This window comes from Lepidothrix coronata, unplaced genomic scaffold (genome assembly GCF_001604755.1).
Source record: "Lepidothrix coronata isolate B3197 unplaced genomic scaffold, Lepidothrix_coronata-1.0 Scaffold55, whole genome shotgun sequence".
NCBI classification, from domain to species: Eukaryota; Metazoa; Chordata; class Aves; order Passeriformes; family Pipridae; genus Lepidothrix; species Lepidothrix coronata.
Window position 1 is genome coordinate 201128 of NW_016690235.1, and position 19041 is coordinate 220168.

General features: G+C 42.1%; 1 protein-coding gene across 5 annotated transcripts in view; it reads left to right on the forward strand.

Annotated features, from left to right (window-relative positions):
* The window catches only part of LOC108498099 (paralemmin-2-like), a 266564-nt gene that overhangs the window by 96532 nt on the left and 150991 nt on the right, over positions 1-19041 (forward strand). For all 5 annotated transcript variants that reach the window (XM_017816398.1, XM_017816399.1, XM_017816389.1 and 2 more), the window contains exons 4-5: positions 13920-14034; positions 14633-14654. In XM_017816398.1, the coding sequence (XP_017671887.1) occupies positions 13920-14034; positions 14633-14654 (137 nt within the window). The remainder of the gene's footprint in view (positions 1-13919; positions 14035-14632; positions 14655-19041) is intronic.

Sequence of the window (19041 nt, forward strand, 5' to 3'; positions counted from 1 at the left end):
GAGGGTTACCACACTGCTAGGTGCTTTGAGGTTCTCCTCTTTGATATTTACCCTTACAAAGGCAGTCCCGTGCCACCTCTTTGCTATGACCAATGGTCAGCTTGAGGCCAACCATCAAAAATAGACTATGGCACAGTTATAGAAGTTCTCTCAAAAAGGAAAATAATAGCTTTTTATAACCCATCCTGTTCCACAGATACTCTACTGTCTGGTTTTTGCTCCCCTAAACCAAATCAGCCCAGATGTCTGCTTTATTCTGACTTGGAAGCTCTGCTTGAGAAGTCTGAGGGTCAAGAATTTCACCCCTCTGAGACCCACACAAGCAGGAAGCCATCAGCTGACTCCTACTACAAACATGCAGCACAAAGTCAAGACAAACTTTCCAGTGCTGCACATTTAAAATTGTACCTTATGAGGCAGTAAGGGGAGCTTATGATCTATCATGGAGAATAAAAAGGAGGGCATTGTCATGTTATTAAACGCACTCTCCCTCTTGTTTTATTTGCACTCCGTCACCATGAGGATTCAGACAGCAATATCTCAAGTGTGGCTGATATTAGGTAATGTGGAGCAAAGGGCTGGAAAAGTGAACCCCAAGCAATATCAAAGCTATTTTTCTCACCCATTTCTTCATTTACATAGCTCTGTAGCTGGGTCTCTTCACCAGTACAGCTCAGTAATAACACCAGACTTCCAGAGACCTCTCTGCAGAATTAGAGATGCTATCCAAGCACAAATTCAATCTCACAATTTCTCTACAGCACAGAAAGTTGTCTTACACTGTAGATGAAATCCAAAGATGTGCTCATGTTTACCCGAGCAGCTGGGGGGGTCTAGGAGCTGGTTTGCTGTAATTCCCAATTGAGACTGGACCATGGCCAAGTACAGCACCCAACTTTTCTCAGTCCTTCCCACTGCAGGTAGAAACTCATGAGATGCATCTGATGAATTAAAAACTTAATCATGAAACTTAGAGAACTAAAAAACTGGATGCAGGCATTGTCTCTGGAAGGCCTGGATAGTTATAGCTCCTCTGGTCCTCTAGTGGTGTGATGGGGTTAGACAATTGTAGTTGATATTCTGTACTCTTGGAAAGTGAAAGCCAGGCTCTGGATGGCAGAGGTAAAACTGGAGCACTCAATTTCTATAATACAGTCAGTATTTCCACAGCTCTCGACAGCCCTCAATGGATCCCATCATGCTGTGGACTTCCTGCTTCCACCTACTTACTCACCTTCTGCTTCTCCAGGGGTGGTAAGCAACGTCTGGAGCTAAAATTCATTCATCATTTTATGGTATGATTACATTCTTGTCCAGCTTAGCACAGCAAACAGGAAAAGGAACTTTGCTTTGCAGTTACCACCACAGCTCCACCTTCCCTGCACTTGTATGCCAGAAATTTGTAGTAGGAGTCTGTGAAAGGAATAGCAGAGAGCTCTCCATGTGCCTAAGAGGACAGAGGCCTCCCCAAAAACCCCTGCCAGCAGTAGCAGCACCACCCACCAGCCCAGTGAACACTTAAAGAAAATCACAAGAACAATGGCAGGAAATGTCTAAGGGTGGAAACAACAAGCTGAACACAGCCCACGTTTCTGGGGGCTTCCTGATTGGCTTGATTTGCCTCAGCAGGAGCACTATGGATAACCTTGGAGCTACCCCACCAGGACAAAACCTCTCCACAGTGAAGCCATGTTTGTTCCAGTGGCTTTCTGGGACATGGGGATGCTTGCTGCCCAGCACAAATAAACAAACAAACACAACATAAAAGCACTAAGGTAGATCAGATGGATGAAGCAGGATCAGGAGCTGCAGTCATCATGCTCAGGGTGGCAGCAGCTTGGTGCATCCTTCATTGCTCCCAGAGGAAAGTCTGTCCGTTCCCATGGGGCACGTTCCTTGCCTCGCATCAGCCTTCACCCTGGAAAAATGAACTGTGGGTTCCTGTAAGTGAATGACGGCAGAGGACAGATTTGCAAAGCTCAGATCCAAGAAGCTGTTTGTATCAAGAAACAAACAAAACAAGTAACGGCTCCTACTGGGTGTTCCCCTTCCTGCCCTGCTGCTCTTTTTCTGTCCCTGCCGTCCGAGTCACTCTTGGCAGCAGTGCAGGGGAATGGATCTGTGTATTTGTGAGGTCCACTTAATATGAGGAATTTATAAAGGGACCTAATAAAGCTCAGTGCCTGAGGCATGCTGACAGTCAGCTGCACATACCATCTAACTCCTTTGTTAAGGATTTCTGAGGGCACTTACAGATTTAGGCAGTCATGAATGAAGCACAACATAAAAGGCAAGGAGAGAGGAAAGATTTGTTAAAAAAAGTCTGAGGGAGGCAGATGGGATCCCTGTAAGTTGCAGCTTTTCAAGACAGTTGTGCTTCAATAGCCGCAGGGCAGCAGAAGGTATCATCACACCAATTAAAGTATTTTGGTTGGGATTTCATGTTTTCAGCCTGAATTTTCTGGGGGCCATTTTTGTTTGTAGTGTTATTCTCAGACTATATTCCAGCAATCACATGGGGTACCTCAAGTCAGAATGTTGGATGCTGGGCAACACTTCTTGTGGCAACAAGTAGACTTGTAAGAACCATGGTCCTTGAAACAGAACATTTTAAGCCAAGGCAGCAGGAAGCAAATAGAAAATGCCTTGTTTGCACCAGAAGTCCCTTAAAATGCCCATACAATCATTAGAGGCAAATCTGAGTCAAGTCAAACCAAAATCATGGAAACTTCACATGTACAGTGAGTATAATTAATAGTACCAGCTAATGCATCTACCAGGGATAAGCATGGTCTGATGTATGGTTGGAGTCCATAGGATTGGCAAATTGTATTGCTTCAAGATGGGGAAATGGAGGCAAAATTATTTGCTGGAGGCTACAGGAAGGATAAAATAGATAGCTCTAGCCCATGTTTGCTTCTTTTGTCAACACTGCTTTCCTAGTTAATAACTGCAACACCTTTTCAGTGATGATCAGATTGTCACATGAAGGAGTCATTTGCATGTGTTCCTATACTGCTAAAACCTAGGCATAGTGGGAACAAGGAGGGATTCAAAACAGACCAAATGGGAACCCTGCTAGGAGTGAAATCCTGGTTTGTGAGCAATAGAAAACATGCTACCACTGACTTTGGATGGAGCCATTGCTCTGTCTCAGCTGTGAGGGAAGGCTGGGCAGGAGTCCAGTATGGAAATAACCTGTGTAGGAATTCAAGGAAGACAAGAAATACCAATGGGGGGATGGGGAGAGGAGGGTAGAAGGGGGAGGGGAGGCAGGAAGGGAAAGGCAGCCTGTAGCAGGAAAAAGCTTTTCTTTCATTCCAAGAATGCTCTTGAGCTTTGCCAGGCACAACTCTTGTACTTTTCCCTTTGCCCCTGCCCTTCACTGCAGCGGCCCGAGGGTGGTTGAGAGGAACGGGAGCACTGCTCTCTGCAAGAATTGCTGTGCATGACCCTCGTTAGCTCCCTGGGAAGAGCTGATGAGACCACAGAGAGCACCTCCCCAAGTCTCACAGGGAACCACAGTAGATAGCTGAAGAAAAAGCTGCAGAGACCTGAGGTCCAGGCAGAAGACAGGATGCTCTCCAGCCCTAGCTAACATCATTACTTTTAAACCCAGCCTACCACAAATCTTGCTTTTCAATGCAGCACTGCCTGCACTCTTAACTTGTAGAATTTCATGGCATTTCTGCTGTAGCCCCTCCAGAAGCATTCATTATTTTTAATTAAGGATAAAAATGAACATTGAGGTGACATCTCTCTGAATTTTCTGCTGTGGACAGCCACTTAACCTGGAGGTTACAGGGTCCACCTTCCAGCAGCTAAGTTATCCTCATGACCATTCTACTGCAACCTGAGAGGTGTAAGTTCAGTGTCATACAATCACAGCATCATAGAATTGTTTTGGTTGGAAATAACCTCTAAGATCCTTGACCCAACACTACCAGGCCCACCACTAAACAGTGTTCTTATCTACATGTCCCATCTACATGTGTTTTGAACTCTTCCAGGGACAGTTATTCCACCACTTCCATGGACAGCCTGTTCTAATGCTTAGCAAAATTTTCAGTGAACAATTTTGTTCCTAATATCCGATCTAAACCTCCTCTGGTACAACTTGAGGTTATTTCCTTTTGTCCTATCACTTGTTACCTGGGAGAAGAGGCTGACCTCCATTACAGCTTCCTTTCAGACAGTAGTAGAGAGCAGTAAGTTCTCCCCTGAGCCCCTTTTTCTCCAGGTTAACAACCCCAGCTCCCTCAACTGCTCCTTATAAGGCTTTTGTTCTAGAGGCTTTATCAGCTCTGTTGCCCTTCTCTGAGCACATTCCAGCCCCTCAATGTCTTTCTTGAAGTGAGAAACCCAGAACTGGACACAGGATTTGAGATGCAACCTCACCAATGCCAAGTGCAGGGGGACAATCAGTTCCCTGGTTTTGCTGGGCACACCACTGCTGATAAAAGCCAGGATGCCATTAGCAGTCTTGGCTACCTGGGCACACTGCTGGCTTATGTTCAGATGGCTGTAGACCAGCACCCCCAGTTCCTTTTCTGAGGTATGTCTTTGCCTTGCTCTTGTTTGTCTTTGCATGTTCTGAGCAGCTCATGACCCTTTGCAGCTCATTTCTCATCTAATATTGTGAATCAGAGACAAAAAGTGTATTTGCAGTCTGTACATAGAAGGCTGAAATCTCTTCAGAGCAAATACTTTTAGATTTGTTTTTTTTATTTAACTACACTAAAAAAAGATGGTGGAGATTTTCCGGTCATCCTACCTTCCCTGTAAATGATGCTAGATAACTGAATGTGCATCTCCAGTATACCAGTATGTACAGGAATTGCAGAAAAACATCCTCCTTCCTTGGCAGCTCGCAAGTATGGGTGTGCTAAGGTCATGCACTCCTTTTGGTCGTACATCTGCACTAACCATGGGTAACTCTGCAGCAGCCAGCACTTCTGCATGATGGAAGAATGAACACTCAACAGTCATCTTCTGATTGCTCTCCCTCTATTTCTTGGATCTCTTCCAAGATATAAATAATGCAGTCCACTGTACAGCTGAACTGCTGGCATCTGTTGTTAAACCTAAATGAATTTCATGTGCATAACTGTGATGTGCCAACAAACTGTTTTTCACAGGGCTGTCTGCACCTGTGTTGCTTTTCTAGTTTCTGTCTGTGTGCTGCTGTGTACAGGGACTTTGTACTGGGGGGAATGCGTGTGCAGCCCTCTTTCACCTGAACCACATCTTGCAACACATGCCCTCTGACCCCTGTTCCCACCACAGTCATGGCCTTTCTGGAGCCTATCCTCTGTGCTCAAAGTGCCCAGCCACTCCATTGTGGGGAACATTTTATGATAGCCACATTGGCATGTTTGTCCCTTGTACTCTTGTGTGTCCTCAAGCATCCCAGGACAACTCTCCTGGTGCTTTTCCTGTCAATTTTACTTGGGATTCGATGTCTTTCACAAGTCTTTGCACCTTCACTGTTCAACTGCAAAGTACAGGACGTGACCTCTCTAAGGTGGCTAATTTATTTCCCCTGCCTTTCTCCTGCCATCCCAATGGCAGTACCAAACAATGAATCACATATGATGCCCCTCTGTATTGGCAGTTTAAGTCCTGTACATTGTCTAGTGTGACTACATGTCTGTTCAGACACAAAGATCTGCATGTCCGGTTTTGTGCAGCCCAAGCATTTTGTACCGGTTGTGGACATTTGTGCCATTTGTTTTAAACACAAATGCTCCAGAAGCTGATGATTCAGAAGCCAGACGCTACCAGAGCAGGTTAAGCTGTATTTACTCAGTTGATCAGGTAAATCAAGGGACTTGGTCAGATCTGCCAGGTCCTTTCTGGAGCCCAGTCAGGAGCACATATAGGAGCTTTCAGATCCATAAGCACAGAGAAAGAAAATAAGTGGATTCTGCTCCTTCGCCTCTTTGGCTGGTGGCCAATGGACTGGGTTCAGAACAGGGCTTTTTTTAAACTTTTTACCCCTCCAATTCCCAAAGGAGGGTCAAGCTACGTGCTCCTCTGTTGTAAGGGCAAGCCTCAACAATACCGAGAAGCAGCAGAAACAAACTTCTTCACAACGATTTGTAGATGTTAAAAAGGGCATTCTCCTTTATTCATCATGCTGGACGTCATCTAACAAACATGCCAAACAGATGGACAGAGCTTTTTATTCCACATACTATTTACATATTCATTAGATAGTCTGGCTTACTTAATATGTATTCATTAGTTTGCTTTACATAGTCACTTCCCTATTGGAAGTCTTTCTTTGGTCCTTCTGAGTCTTAGTAGTCTTAACCTCAGTTGCTGATCAGGCACAGGGTCGTTGTGATTCACCACCAAAAACTGTTACATTTGTTCTTTATTTTATCTTGTTTGGGTACACAGAGCTTAGTTTATGTCCTGTTTGTTTGAGTACATCCCTTATCTAATTCTCGAGGACTTCTCTGAGGTTATATTGTTCCTTGTTTGGGCATACCAGGATACTGTGAGTAAAGTTTCGTTTCTATTTGTCCTATCATCTAAGGCACAGTGATTCACTGATTTCCAGTCAGTGATCTGCTCTCTCCTGAGTCACTGGGAAGTTTTCAAGGTTGCAGTCTCACCCATGCTGGAGACATCTCCCATTTGAAGAAGACTGAATGAACCTGGCCTAGAAAGGGCTGCACTTGTAAAAGTCCAAAAACAAGCGTAGGCTGAAAATGCCATGAGGCCAAAAAGTTGTGTGTTTAGGTGATATGAGGAAATCATACTGGAGTGAGATAACATCCTTCTTAAGGAGAGAAAAGGCAGGTCATGAAAAAGTGGAAAAGTGAAATTAGCATAAAAGTCACATCAGAGAGCTGAAGTCCCCATGCTTGGGAAATTTAACACTGTATCAGGCAAACCATAGGCAAAAGTTAATATACAAACAGTGCTGCTTTGGTGAGGAACTGGACTCAATTGTATAACTACTTCAACTCTAGGTCAAAGAATTTGCATCACATTGACACTAAGCCTTCTACATCTAGAGCAGACAGCATTCATTTTACTAGTTAACTCAGGATAATGATTGTTGTGTTTTACACCTTGTCATGCTGAGCTCTAGAAATCTTGTGGCCAATGCTTGAATTGCTAGCCTTGGTTTGTTCAAGATAGCATGGATTAACCTCATCCTACACCAGGCAGATGCAAAATATCTATATATTGCTCTTTCTATGTATGTGTTTATACACTTCAGACAACAAAGTAAATTTTAGAGTTTTTATTCTCATCCCAAATTTGTCAGCTGGTACTGCAAAGCAGTTTTTGCCTGGTGAAGGGAATTGTTTCCCTTCTCCTGTATTCAGGAAGATTCGTATAGATTACCAGAGCAACTCATTCAGCATCATGCCTGAATCTCATATCCAAGCACTGACTGGTAATAACGGATTCCCAGTTTTTCAAGTCACAGAGGTTTTGCCTTTTCAAAGATGCTAATTAAGTTTGCTGCTCTTGATTAGCAGCTGTACTCTGTAAACAACAGTCTGTTGGAAATCATAAGATGTGCACTGCCAGCTTTCCTTTTTGAGAGTGAGCTGTTCAAAAAAGGGTGAGCACTGCAGAAAGACTAAACTAAAAGGCATTGAATTACTTAACTCTGAAATCCCATTTCAGATCCTGCAACAGACATGAAATCAAGCAGGTTTTTTGCCATCAGCAGTGGCTGTGTGTCGATATAGAGTGACATCCACAAATGGTCCAACTGCCTTCAGCACAACTGCTGGTGTTTGCTAAGAAAACTAAGCCAATGTGGAAACTAAACCAAGGATTCATCTGCTTCCCTACAGCAGATGAAGGGTACTGTTCATGGCTGTGGCATGTAGATTTCAGCTCCAGTTTCTTAGGCATGTTGGCTTACAGCCAGGTTGCTGGTGCTTGACAGTAGATATGGATATAGGAAGTTTGTCAAGGGCTGAGGTGCTGGGCTGGGATGCAGTTGTGCTGGTTTAAAAGACTTAAATGCAAGATTTACATATCTTTCGGGGGAACCCCTTACCCTTGCAAGTTCATTTTCCAAGGGTAATCTGAACCTTTCCAAAGGTGAGCTAAGAGGTACCCTGCTGCCCCAGAAAACCTTTACAGAGATAAAGAAATAGGAATGAGAGGCCCATGGAGTAGAACATTCTTGGCAGTGCACTTTTGCAGGAGAAGGCACATAACTGTACATGCAGAAGAGTGGACTTTGCGTGTAAGGTTTCGGGTTCTAGTTTTGTTGTGTGGTCAAAAGCTTCCTGAGGGCAAAATCCTAGAGACAAACACAGTTTGTGCTTCCCGTCAGGCAAACCCAGTTATCCCTAAACTTGGTGTTTAACTTTCTCTTCAGTAAGCATCAGGGGTTTGTTGCAGTATTCCACTTCTGAATCTGCCATTTTAATACCAGCTGTAACACCTCAGGATGTTCAGCTCTGAGAGACCTTGCACAAATTGCTGATGTGCAGTCCCATGCCTTATTTGTGCTTTTATATCAGGTTGATTTATGGCATCAATCAAGCAATAGCAAAATAATCAGCTTACAGTTGAACTGTCCCCCACACTACATAAGCATTGGTCACCTTTTCCTTTCAAGTGTTTACTTTGATTAGGTCTTTCCTGTTTTTCTCTTAAGTTTTGAATACTTGTACACTTTCCTTATTAGTGTGGATGAATGTTCTTTTTTCCACTGACATGCCAGTTTGTATGCTGCAGACATAATTTTTATTACATTTCTATGTTTACTGCAGAAATTGCGTGAGTATTTCTCAAGTACGACCCAGAATGCAGAGTTAGCACAGGCTAAAGAAACTGGTCCATAAACCTGCAGCTGTTCTCCCTGTTTATAATGTGGTTACCATCCCACCCCGAAAAACAAAACACTGCTAAGCCAAAGGTAGGTATCTCTAGAAGTCATGTGTCTGCCAGAGTTAATTAGCTGGATAGAGGAGGCTGTTTTCTTCAGGCAGAATTCTGCTGACTTGGGATTTGTGTGTTCCTGCTGCAAACCAGTGTGACTCTGCACCAGCTGTGTGAGTGCCCTGCAGGAACATGCTCAGGGTCTCTCCCAGGGTTGAGGAAAGGCACCTTCTGTAAGAATAGCCTCAGCCTCCTTCAGGAGGGAGGAAAATAACAGGCCAAGTCTGTGGATTTCAACATCTCAGCATGGGAAACAGAGCAAATCCTTCACCTAGAGAAAGTGCATTCATTGCCTTTAGGCTGGAGCACAAAATAGAGTCCTGTATCCAAACACAATGTTTGCTGGGTACTGCAGCAAAATGTAAATGCACATGTACACATACCACAATTCCAAACCTCTCCCTCTACCTCTTCACCTTTTAGATCTCCCTTCTTAACTCCCCTTTTTGTCTTCCAAATTATTCTGTGCTACCTGACAGCTCCTTTGGTCCTGATCCCAGCATTTCCACAGGAGGGTTCATGTGCTGTTTATGCCTCTGATCTTCTCAGAAGCTGCACTGGCTGCCTGTCTACACTTGTGTAGCTGCCCACTTAGGTCGAAATCCCACCAAACACACAGACCAGACTTCCTTTAGCAGTCCCATTCCCCTGCAGTACTGCACAGTTCTGCTTTGAATTTTTGCAGGGCATCACATCTGACATCTGTAGACTCTAAAAGAGAAAGCCTGTAAGTAGCTTTAAAAAATTATTTTTTCCCCCGCCATTCAGGAGTTTCAAGACCCAACTGGAAGAAGCCATGAGCATCCTGACCTGATCTCGTGTCTGAGCCTGCATTGAGCAGGAGGTTGGGCTAGAGACCTACCAAAGTAATTTCCAGCCTATTTATCCAACAAGCCTGTAATCTTACTAAACAAGGAATCAGGGTCCCCCAAACAAAAGCAAAATGCTGTCCAAAAGACAACATCGCTTCAGCTGTTTGTGGTTCCTTCCCCTTCACAGCAGGGCAGCACTGTTAACATGAGAAGAAGGGTCACCTGGCTTACACAGGAAGTTCGTCTCAGCTCCCCTGAAAATTCTGTTACGGTCTGAGGTGCTTATGGCATCCATTAAAGAAAACTTCAGGACAGACAGACTAGCAACAAGGCAGGCTTGGCTTTCTGAGTGGTAAAATCTCCCACTTGTTTTTGTGATATTTGGAGAAATAGGACTCTGGGTACATCCACTGAAAAAAACCCATGCCCCTACCACAGCAACTCCAGACTCCCTGACCCAATTTTCTTTTTATATAAACAGTTTAGCAAATTCAGTAATGAGATAACTGCTTGGGACAATAAAGCAGCAATACTAACAGTTTATTTTATACCACTTATGCCTCATCTGATTCTGAGTTTTCTTCTTAATTTTCTTCCCTACAACACTTCAGATATTGTAGTTATTTATATAACTGGCCTTATTGTTGTGGCCATCTTTCAAAAGCCAGCCTGAAATGTGCCAAGAAGTCAGGAACAAGGGAATTACAAGGTTTCCTTGCCAGGTGTCAGATGACAATTAAGGCATATCCTTTTTAAACTAAGCTAGAAGAAAAGGACATTATTTAATATTTACACAGGAAAAATATAAGCACTTGGTAAATGTACGTACTTGTACGTGTGTGCTCTGAATGGATTTAGTGCTGTTTAAGCCATTATATAGCATGTTGCTCGAAACAGATGCAATATTACTTCATTTATTTTTCAGACCAAATTTGCATGACTCTTTTGTATGTTGTTACCAAAAAAAGCAGGCAGTTCTCCTTATCACTTGGCAATTCTGATTATATGAATATCACTAAAAAAAATACACATGCAAAACAACCCTTGGTTTGCATTATGATTTAAGTTTTTGTACTGCTGGACCATACATAAAAAGGCAGTCCAAAGAAATGGTGAAGACTCTAGATCCAAGTTTGCCAGTGAGATCTGTGATGCCCAGATGGTTTACTCAGGACTGCATACAACGGTTCATGTGAAAACTGTGACCTTGAGTATCTCTCAGTACCTCAGCAGAGGTGCCTCAGCCTTTAGGCCTAGAGAGTATGAGTAAGAGTGGTACAAAATTGAAGAAAAAATCAACCTCCCGTGGATATCAATGCTTGGTATATGACCCCTGGGCAGGGGTACAGGTAACAGGTACATTCTCCTGAATGATCCCTATTTTTCCTGCTATGATTAGAAATTCAGGTCCAGTCTACATAGGGTCTGAGAGTCTCTTAGTCTACCTGCACTGATTTCAGTGAGGAAAAGGCAATTTGCATCTATGGCATGAGTTTTATGCATTCTTACTCAGTCTAACGTAGGGGAGCTCTGTTCCTAACAGATTCACCCGTATTTCTTAATCCTGGTAGCTCTGTCTCCATCCTTTTCCCCATTAGTAAGTTGTTGTTAAAGGGAACTGAAGAAGGGATTCAGAATAGAAACAAACAAACAAACAAACAAAGACACACCACAACACCCAGAACCACTAGATGTCTTGTCAAAACAGGGTAACCTAATGTCTCATCTGCCCAAGTCATTCTAATGGTAAGGATTGCCTGGCACAATGGAAGAAACTGAGGAAGTGAACCAGGAGGGAAGGATAAAAGAGATGTAAACAAGTAAAAACAAGAGAGCAAGCAGTCAAAAAGTCAGAAAATATAAATCAAATAAATTGGTGCATGTGCATGTGTAACCATATGCATGTTGGAAGCAAACTTTCTCTTGAAGACCAAACAATCCTCGACAAACTTTTTATAGTTTTGAAATGGTGTGCAAAAATGGTGCACTTATTATCACCCCAAATTACAAGGAGTCTGCTTGCTTATAACCTTACATCAAATGAGTTGCCTCATACTCACAGTGTTTTCACTGCCATAAATTATTAACTTCATTATTTAGTTCATTTGAAAGAATGTATTTTGTTGTTGCTGACTTCTACACACTCCCGTTTTTCAGTCTCTTCCCCCATCATGTAGCAAGCAAAATGTACCAGGTTATGGAACATGCATCCTGAAAATGCTGCTTAGTGACTCACTGGGAAAGAGCGGAAATACACCAGTAAGCCCTGACTCACACTGCTAGCAAGGTACAAATGCCTGTGGATCTACAAATCATTCCCAGGGATAGAAAAGGAAAAGAAGCCACCTACCTGTTGACTTCTAAAGTCATTAATTTAGCAAGAACACGACACTGGCTAACCTGAGTGACAAATGAATTTTTCACTTCACTAGGTATTTTAAAAAATTTCCTGGGAAGACAAGTGAAAATAAAACTGTATATTTTGAAAAATTTCTCCCTGAATTACAACATGAGGAGGAAAATTCATCCTGTATCAAGTTGTTTCATTGCAGCAGAACAAAATATTTTGTTTCAACATTTTTGCATTTTTTATGTTGTTATATTAATTTAGAGAAAAGATTAAGTGGATTGTAACAGTACTTTCCAAGGGTTCATTTTAAAATTATTGCAATTAGGCTATTTCAACTTGGAGATGAGGGGTTTACCTTTAAGAGACAAAAATGGCAGTTTGACAATTCATCACAAATCTGAGACTATTTAGCATTCATATACTTCAGGAGAGCAAAATCTGCCTTTTTCCATCTGCAACAATTTGATCCTGTGACACTTTTGCCTTCCTCTAATGAAAAACATTATCAGAAAGTGCCACACATCATCACACAATTAGAAAGTGAGGGAAAATCTCCCAGGTGAGTGCCTGAAGTTAGACCCCTACCTCTATATTTAGACATGTGAATTTCACAAGCAACTCAAGCTGCCTGTGAAAGAAGCAATTCCTCCTTCTCTCCTCCCTACATCACCTTCTCCTTGCTCTCTGCCTTGTGTTCGATCAAGCATTAGTGAAGTTCTGTGCAGAGCAGGCCTGGGAAAGAGCAAAAATACATCCCTCTAGCTTGGATCAGTGCCCTGATCCTTCACTTGAGAAATGGTGACAGAAAGGCAGGAGCAACCAGCCGAGGGTTAGGAAAGTACTAGGAAGTGCTGATCTGTCACATTCAAGGAAATATGTTTCATTTAGCTGTGAGCAGCTACAGATCCTTCTGTAGACAAAGGAAGTTTCAGGTAACTATCCCTGTTAAAATGTGTTCATCTTGGCTTATATTATAGAGATTTTTTTTTTCAAAAGTGAGAAAATAAAGAGGAAGCATACATAAAAGGAGGAGACAGCAGGAAGAGGGATTACCTGCATCTGCATAAATCATGTCAGTAAAAGGAGGTTTCAGCTAAAGTAATGGAGAATCTAAGCCTGACAAAAGCCTATCCCAAATCATAATCAAGACATCTTAAAGAGTGAGGTCTCAGCCATTAGGTCTCAACAAGAAAAGCAAGTACTGAGTGCTTACTGCCTGGCAAAATAAGTTTATTTTTTGAACTTTCTATATATTTTATTACCCGAAGTCACTGGGGACCCCAGCTTCATGCAGTAACAGTAGAAAACATGGGTAGATATCCCAAAAGGTTATTGTTGGGAGTGGGCAAAGTGTTAGTTCAAGCAAAACTCCTAACACAACTGGTTGACAACCAGTTTCCAACAACTATTTCCAGTTTCATTGTCTGGAGTACAGAAGCATTAGAAGACACCTATTTCTCTAATTATTACTGCATATTCATTATATCCTGTACTGCACTGTGATTTCTAAAATGAAAGTAAATATCTGAGAGATGTTGCAGGAATTGGGGTGAAAGGATACTGAAGTATATTTTTAGTTAATCTGTATATGCTTTTGCAGAGGAGGATAATAAGGTAATTAGTGTTTTCCTTTTAGATAGATCTATCTGTTTTACAAATAATTCATGTGCCCTTCATGTGCTAGGAAATCCATTGTGAGTAACAAGAGTCAAAATTGTTCCTGATAACATTTGAAATGCCAGTTAATACCTAGGAAACGATATCTCATTTAAATAATATTTACATATTTTATTTTTGTGTGTATGTGCGTGTCTGTATGTCTTCCACAGGCTGGAACAAGAAATACAGAAATTAGAAAGTGAGGAGTCCCAAATATCTGCCAAAGAACAAGTAATTTTGGAGAAACTAAAGGAGACTGAGAAATCCTTCGACAACTTGCAAAAGGTATTTTAAAAAAATGACACTCAGGCACAGACTGAAACAAAGCACCATTTGGAAGCAAGTTATAATTTATGCACTTGTGGGAAGATTGAGGGCAGTTGCTGAGCATGTAGCTCAAACCAGGATGAACAAGACAAGAAAAGATGTAGAGGCATCAGGTTATTTCTGGTTGGATTATTTGGGTTTGCCCTTCCATTCCAGCTTTTTTTTGAAGAGGGATTTCAGAAGCTTTCTCCCTAGCTTATCTGCAGGGAAACAATTTGAGCATTTTTGGCCCAACTTTAAAATGTCAGCAGCATCCTGAAAAGTATTTCAAACTTCCCTGCTCTTGGTGGCACCCAGAAATAGTAGCATTTGCTACAAACACCACTTTTGAACATTACAGCCTGCAACATGAAGCAGTGTTCTCCATTTAATTACACCATGTCCCTCTCCCCCAGTCTATAACAGCATCAAAATCCAAGGAGCCACAACCATAGTTACCCATTTAAAGATTACATAGAACCATAAAAGCAAATCTAGCATAAAAATCAAGACTTCATGCAAATTAAATCCCAAATAAAAAAGGTTTAACCAAACATTCTATTTTTTCCGTTCACAGAGTTTCTCCCACCAGGATGGTGGTAAGTGCCTTTTTACTATTGTATAGCTTTGGGTTTAACAAGAGTTGTTACTATAGCTTTGTTGCAAAGGTTTAAAGACTGGGGGTTCTTTCCTTCACTGTATGTTTCTGATTTATTGCTAGAGCCATTACCTTGTTCTTTGGTATTTCTATAATGCTAGCACAAACATCACTATTGTGGTAAAACAGTATTGCTTTGGCAGAGTTCCACCTCTTCTTATGCAAACACAAAGGGAAAGAACAGCATGAATAACTTAAAACAGACATAATACAGTTTCTGTATTATTGACCCCTTTCACCACATGATAGACCAGCACTGCAGACTCCTTTTCACCTCTCTGTGGTCAATATTCTCCATTGTATGTGCTCATGTTCTGTTCATAAACTGTTAAACACTGTGAGGACTATTCCTAATATAGATATTAATATTAAAAATAGATTACTTCACTGATGAACAATATTCTCAGTGATAATTCTTACAGAAGAAAAACCTCACATGGGTTGAAGAGGATGTAGTAATTCCTCGCATATTAACTCAGTGTCACACTATGTGTGATCAGTCTAAATACTGAGCTATAAATTTAGGTGTCTGAGTGACCAAATAACATGGATGGTTCCCAGGAAGCAAGAGTGGCCCTTATAGAGCCACTCCAGGACCCTTAGGACCCAGGAAGGATATCATGCTAAGGCATCTGCAGATAAATCTGTGCACCACATCCTCGTTCTCAGGACATTTCTTTGAAATGACAAGATTCAAAATACTGAGGTTAAGACTACCTCCTCCAGCTGCTGTCAAAGCCATGCCCAACTGTATTGTGAGTATAGATGAGGAATATATATGATGATCCCAACATTAAAACACTGGGACACAATGGAAATTACTGTGTAGTGTATGAGCTGACTTGGAGCTGTCTTAGGGGGGTGATTAATATTACTTAGTAAGGAGGTTTTCCTTTTAAGTCAAATATCTAGTTCAGAAATTTTCATTTCTCCTAGCAATATAACCCAAGTTTTTCATTAAATCCTATTGTCAAAAAAAAAAGTCCTAGATAGTATGCTCCATGGTAAGAATTTAGTCTTTCTTCCCTCTGGAGCATTTGAAATTGGCTACCACAAAGTAAATACAGATCAAGAATGGCAAATATTTCGTACCTATACAGAGTTACACCATGGTTGTGGGTAAGTTTCCAAGAAAGGAATGGTGCCTACAGAAATTAGCACGCAAAGTGCACAGGAGCTTCTATGACTCCTTCAAGGTGCATTTTGCCTCTTCATGTGTGTTGTAACTGAAAGGGAATCAAAGGAAGGCCCAGCTAACAACTATGAAGTGGTTGTTTCCCTGAAGGTATGTAGCAATGTAGTATTTCACTTGGTTCAGAAAGAGCCCCTGTGCTCTCCAGATTTTGCCTGCTTTCGGTGGATCCCTTACTCACAGACTGAACAAGCAGTAAGGACAGCTAGTGATTTCTGAAGGGTAACAGAAAACTGCAAAACTACACCAAAGAGAGTGACTCCAGAATAAATGCACAAGCAAAAAGAGCAGGGAATAAACCTGGGTGGAGTGGTCCCTCTTCTCTTCTAGACCACTTGTTTTATATATATCTTATCCCTTCCTCTCAGCAACTGGTCCCTGTGGGCTGAGACAGGCCAGGCCATCCTCTAAGTAGTGCCGTCCTTTTCTCCTCTGTGGGTGACTGAGACTGCAAACTGTCCTTTTAGCCCTCCCATTGCGGGCACAATGCAGCTGTACATCTTCACATGGTGCAAGTTGAGCCAGTCCTCTTTGTTCTGCTCTCTGACAGCAGTCTGTGAAGGTAACTGATCAGAGCAGGAAGAAAACATGTATAGCTAGCTGTGAGCACTTCAGTACCATAAATTTTCCCTTCCTTCAAAAAACTTCTAGGACTTGCTTTGTTGCAGCAGATCAAACATCTATCTGGCAACCATGTGTAACACATGCTGCAGAGGAAAATGGTAGGAGTTGTTGGATGACACAGGAAGGCTCTGTAAAATACAGACACAAACTAACACTGACCTGTTGGAGCAATTTCTTCAGTTGCTGTCACATTCTGAAAGACTCCCAAGGCCATACATCTCATGTTGTTTGTTCTGTATCCTTCCCTCCCTTTATTCTGAATGCAATGACAGTATAGAATGTGATTTATCTCGCCATTGTGTCCCTGTGCATCTTTTTGTGCCATATATATTGTGGTGACAGAGATTTTGAGCGTGCAGAAAGCACAAATATAGGGTGTTCAGAGCCCAGAGGGGTCCAAGGGAAGGGGAGAGGTGGTGGTGAGCACCAGTGGCCAGTCAAGTGATAACTCTGTGTCCTTCCCACCTTTCCAGGAAAAAGAGTTGTGTCTGGCAATGAGCATTTCTGAGCTTGAAATCATCCAGCCACAATTAACACAAATTCCACATTGTCCAGGGTACAAACACACTTTGCCCTCATAAATCACCATGTGAGAGAAAGTAGATCAGAAATGCTGAGGCTGAGAAATGCTGGGATCTGTGGCCCTGTCACTTCCAGTTGTGACTGCCAGCTTTGTGTCCGCTTGCCACCAACAAGCTCTCCATTAAACAAAGTCTGAGATGATGCTAAGAATTACATCACTTCTTGCTGCTCAGGTCTGCAGTCAAAACCAGCCATGCTGTGGTGCTATGCTGCACGCACATCACGAGCAAATGGAAAGGAGAGAGTTCTTACTCCATATGTGTATGTTTATGGCTCAATGTATATACAAAATAAGTCACATTAAGATCTGATGTAACTCTCTTGAGTGCTGAATTTGCCTTAGGGGTAAATTCATTCTTTGGAATATATGGCCAGTTGTATACTACAACTGTAGCAAACTACAACTGTAGCAAACTGCATGCTGCTACTTCAGCCAACATACAGAAGCCACAATTACAGTAACCGTACAGTTTGCACAAACCTCTGCTTGAATTTTGTATGTATTAGCATATATTTGTCAAAGATGTGGCTCAGGAAACCTGATCTGGATTGGTTAGTACCCAGAACACTGCTTAGAGATTCTTTTGGTTTTCTTTCTTCTGATCTTGACCAGCTGCACAGCCCAACAGTAAAACAGACCAGCATGTCAGAGGAGTCAAGCACAGATCTTTGAAAAGTGCTTTCCACGTGTCCTGTAAAAATTCACCAGCAATTGGTTTTCAGTTGTAGGCTTTCCATAGTTTTTTAATTCAGTCTCCATCTATAGTTGCCTCAATTACAGCACCTCTGGCTACCTGAGTAAAAACCATTTATCACTACCCTTGGAGTGCAACATGTGAGTCAGTTTCCTACCCATTTCACAGATCACTCAACCAATCTGTCTTGGCCAGGAGAATGCTGTGGGAAACAGTGTCAAAAGCTTTGCTGAAGTCTGAATAAACACCATCCACTGCTCTCCCCGTATCAACAGATGTTATTAAGTTGTAGAAGGTGATCAGTTTAGTGTGTCATGATTTGTCATTGGTAAATCCATGATGGCTTTTCCCAATCAGCTGCTTCATTTGGTTTGTAATGGTTTCTGGGAGTACTCATTCTGTCACTTTCCCAGGGGACAAAGTAAGACCATAGTGCTTCCAGTTTCCTGGGTCCTCTTTTGGCCCATTCCTGTGGATAGGTATGACATTTTCCATCTTCTAGTCATCAGGGACATCCCCTGATCTCTGCGACTTTCAAATATTATAGATAGTCTCCTTACAAAAATGTCAGACACTTCTCTTAACACCCTGGAGTGTAGATTTATGTGTGTTGAACCCTTGCAGACCAGCCCTTCCTCCACTACTGGCAGGTAAATATGTGTTGTCATTACTACTTGATCTTGTGACTTGGGGTTCAGCTGTGTCAGTAAGGACAGAGGCAAAGAGACAAAAGAAAAGAGGCAAAGAACATCTGTTTTGTCACCATTCTAGTGACTGGTTTCCCTGCCCTCCTAAGCAATGGGTTTATGTCTTTCCTTCTACTTACTGCTCACAAATCTGAAGAACCCTTTCTTCTTGGCATCTTTGGCGAACTTCAGTTCTAGCTGATCCTTAGCTTTCCTGACTGCACCTTTCCATCCCCCTAGCAAAGTGCTTGCAGTCCTCAGTGACTAAGCCAATATGCTGGGTTTTATTATTATTTTTATTACACCTAAAGGTTCATTGTTAAGCTATGGTATTCTTTTGTTTAGACTCCTTCATTTTCCTTTGTAGAGGATGGACTGTTCTCGTGCTTTCAGCAGGCACTTTTGAATAACTCCCAGCACTAACAAACTCCTTTGACCTCCATGGACACTTCCAGTGGAAACCCTCAGAGGCAGGCTCAGCATATTGAAGTTGGCTTGTTTAAAATTCAGGGTCTTCTTTCTACTACTCGTCTTCAGTGTTCTTAGCAG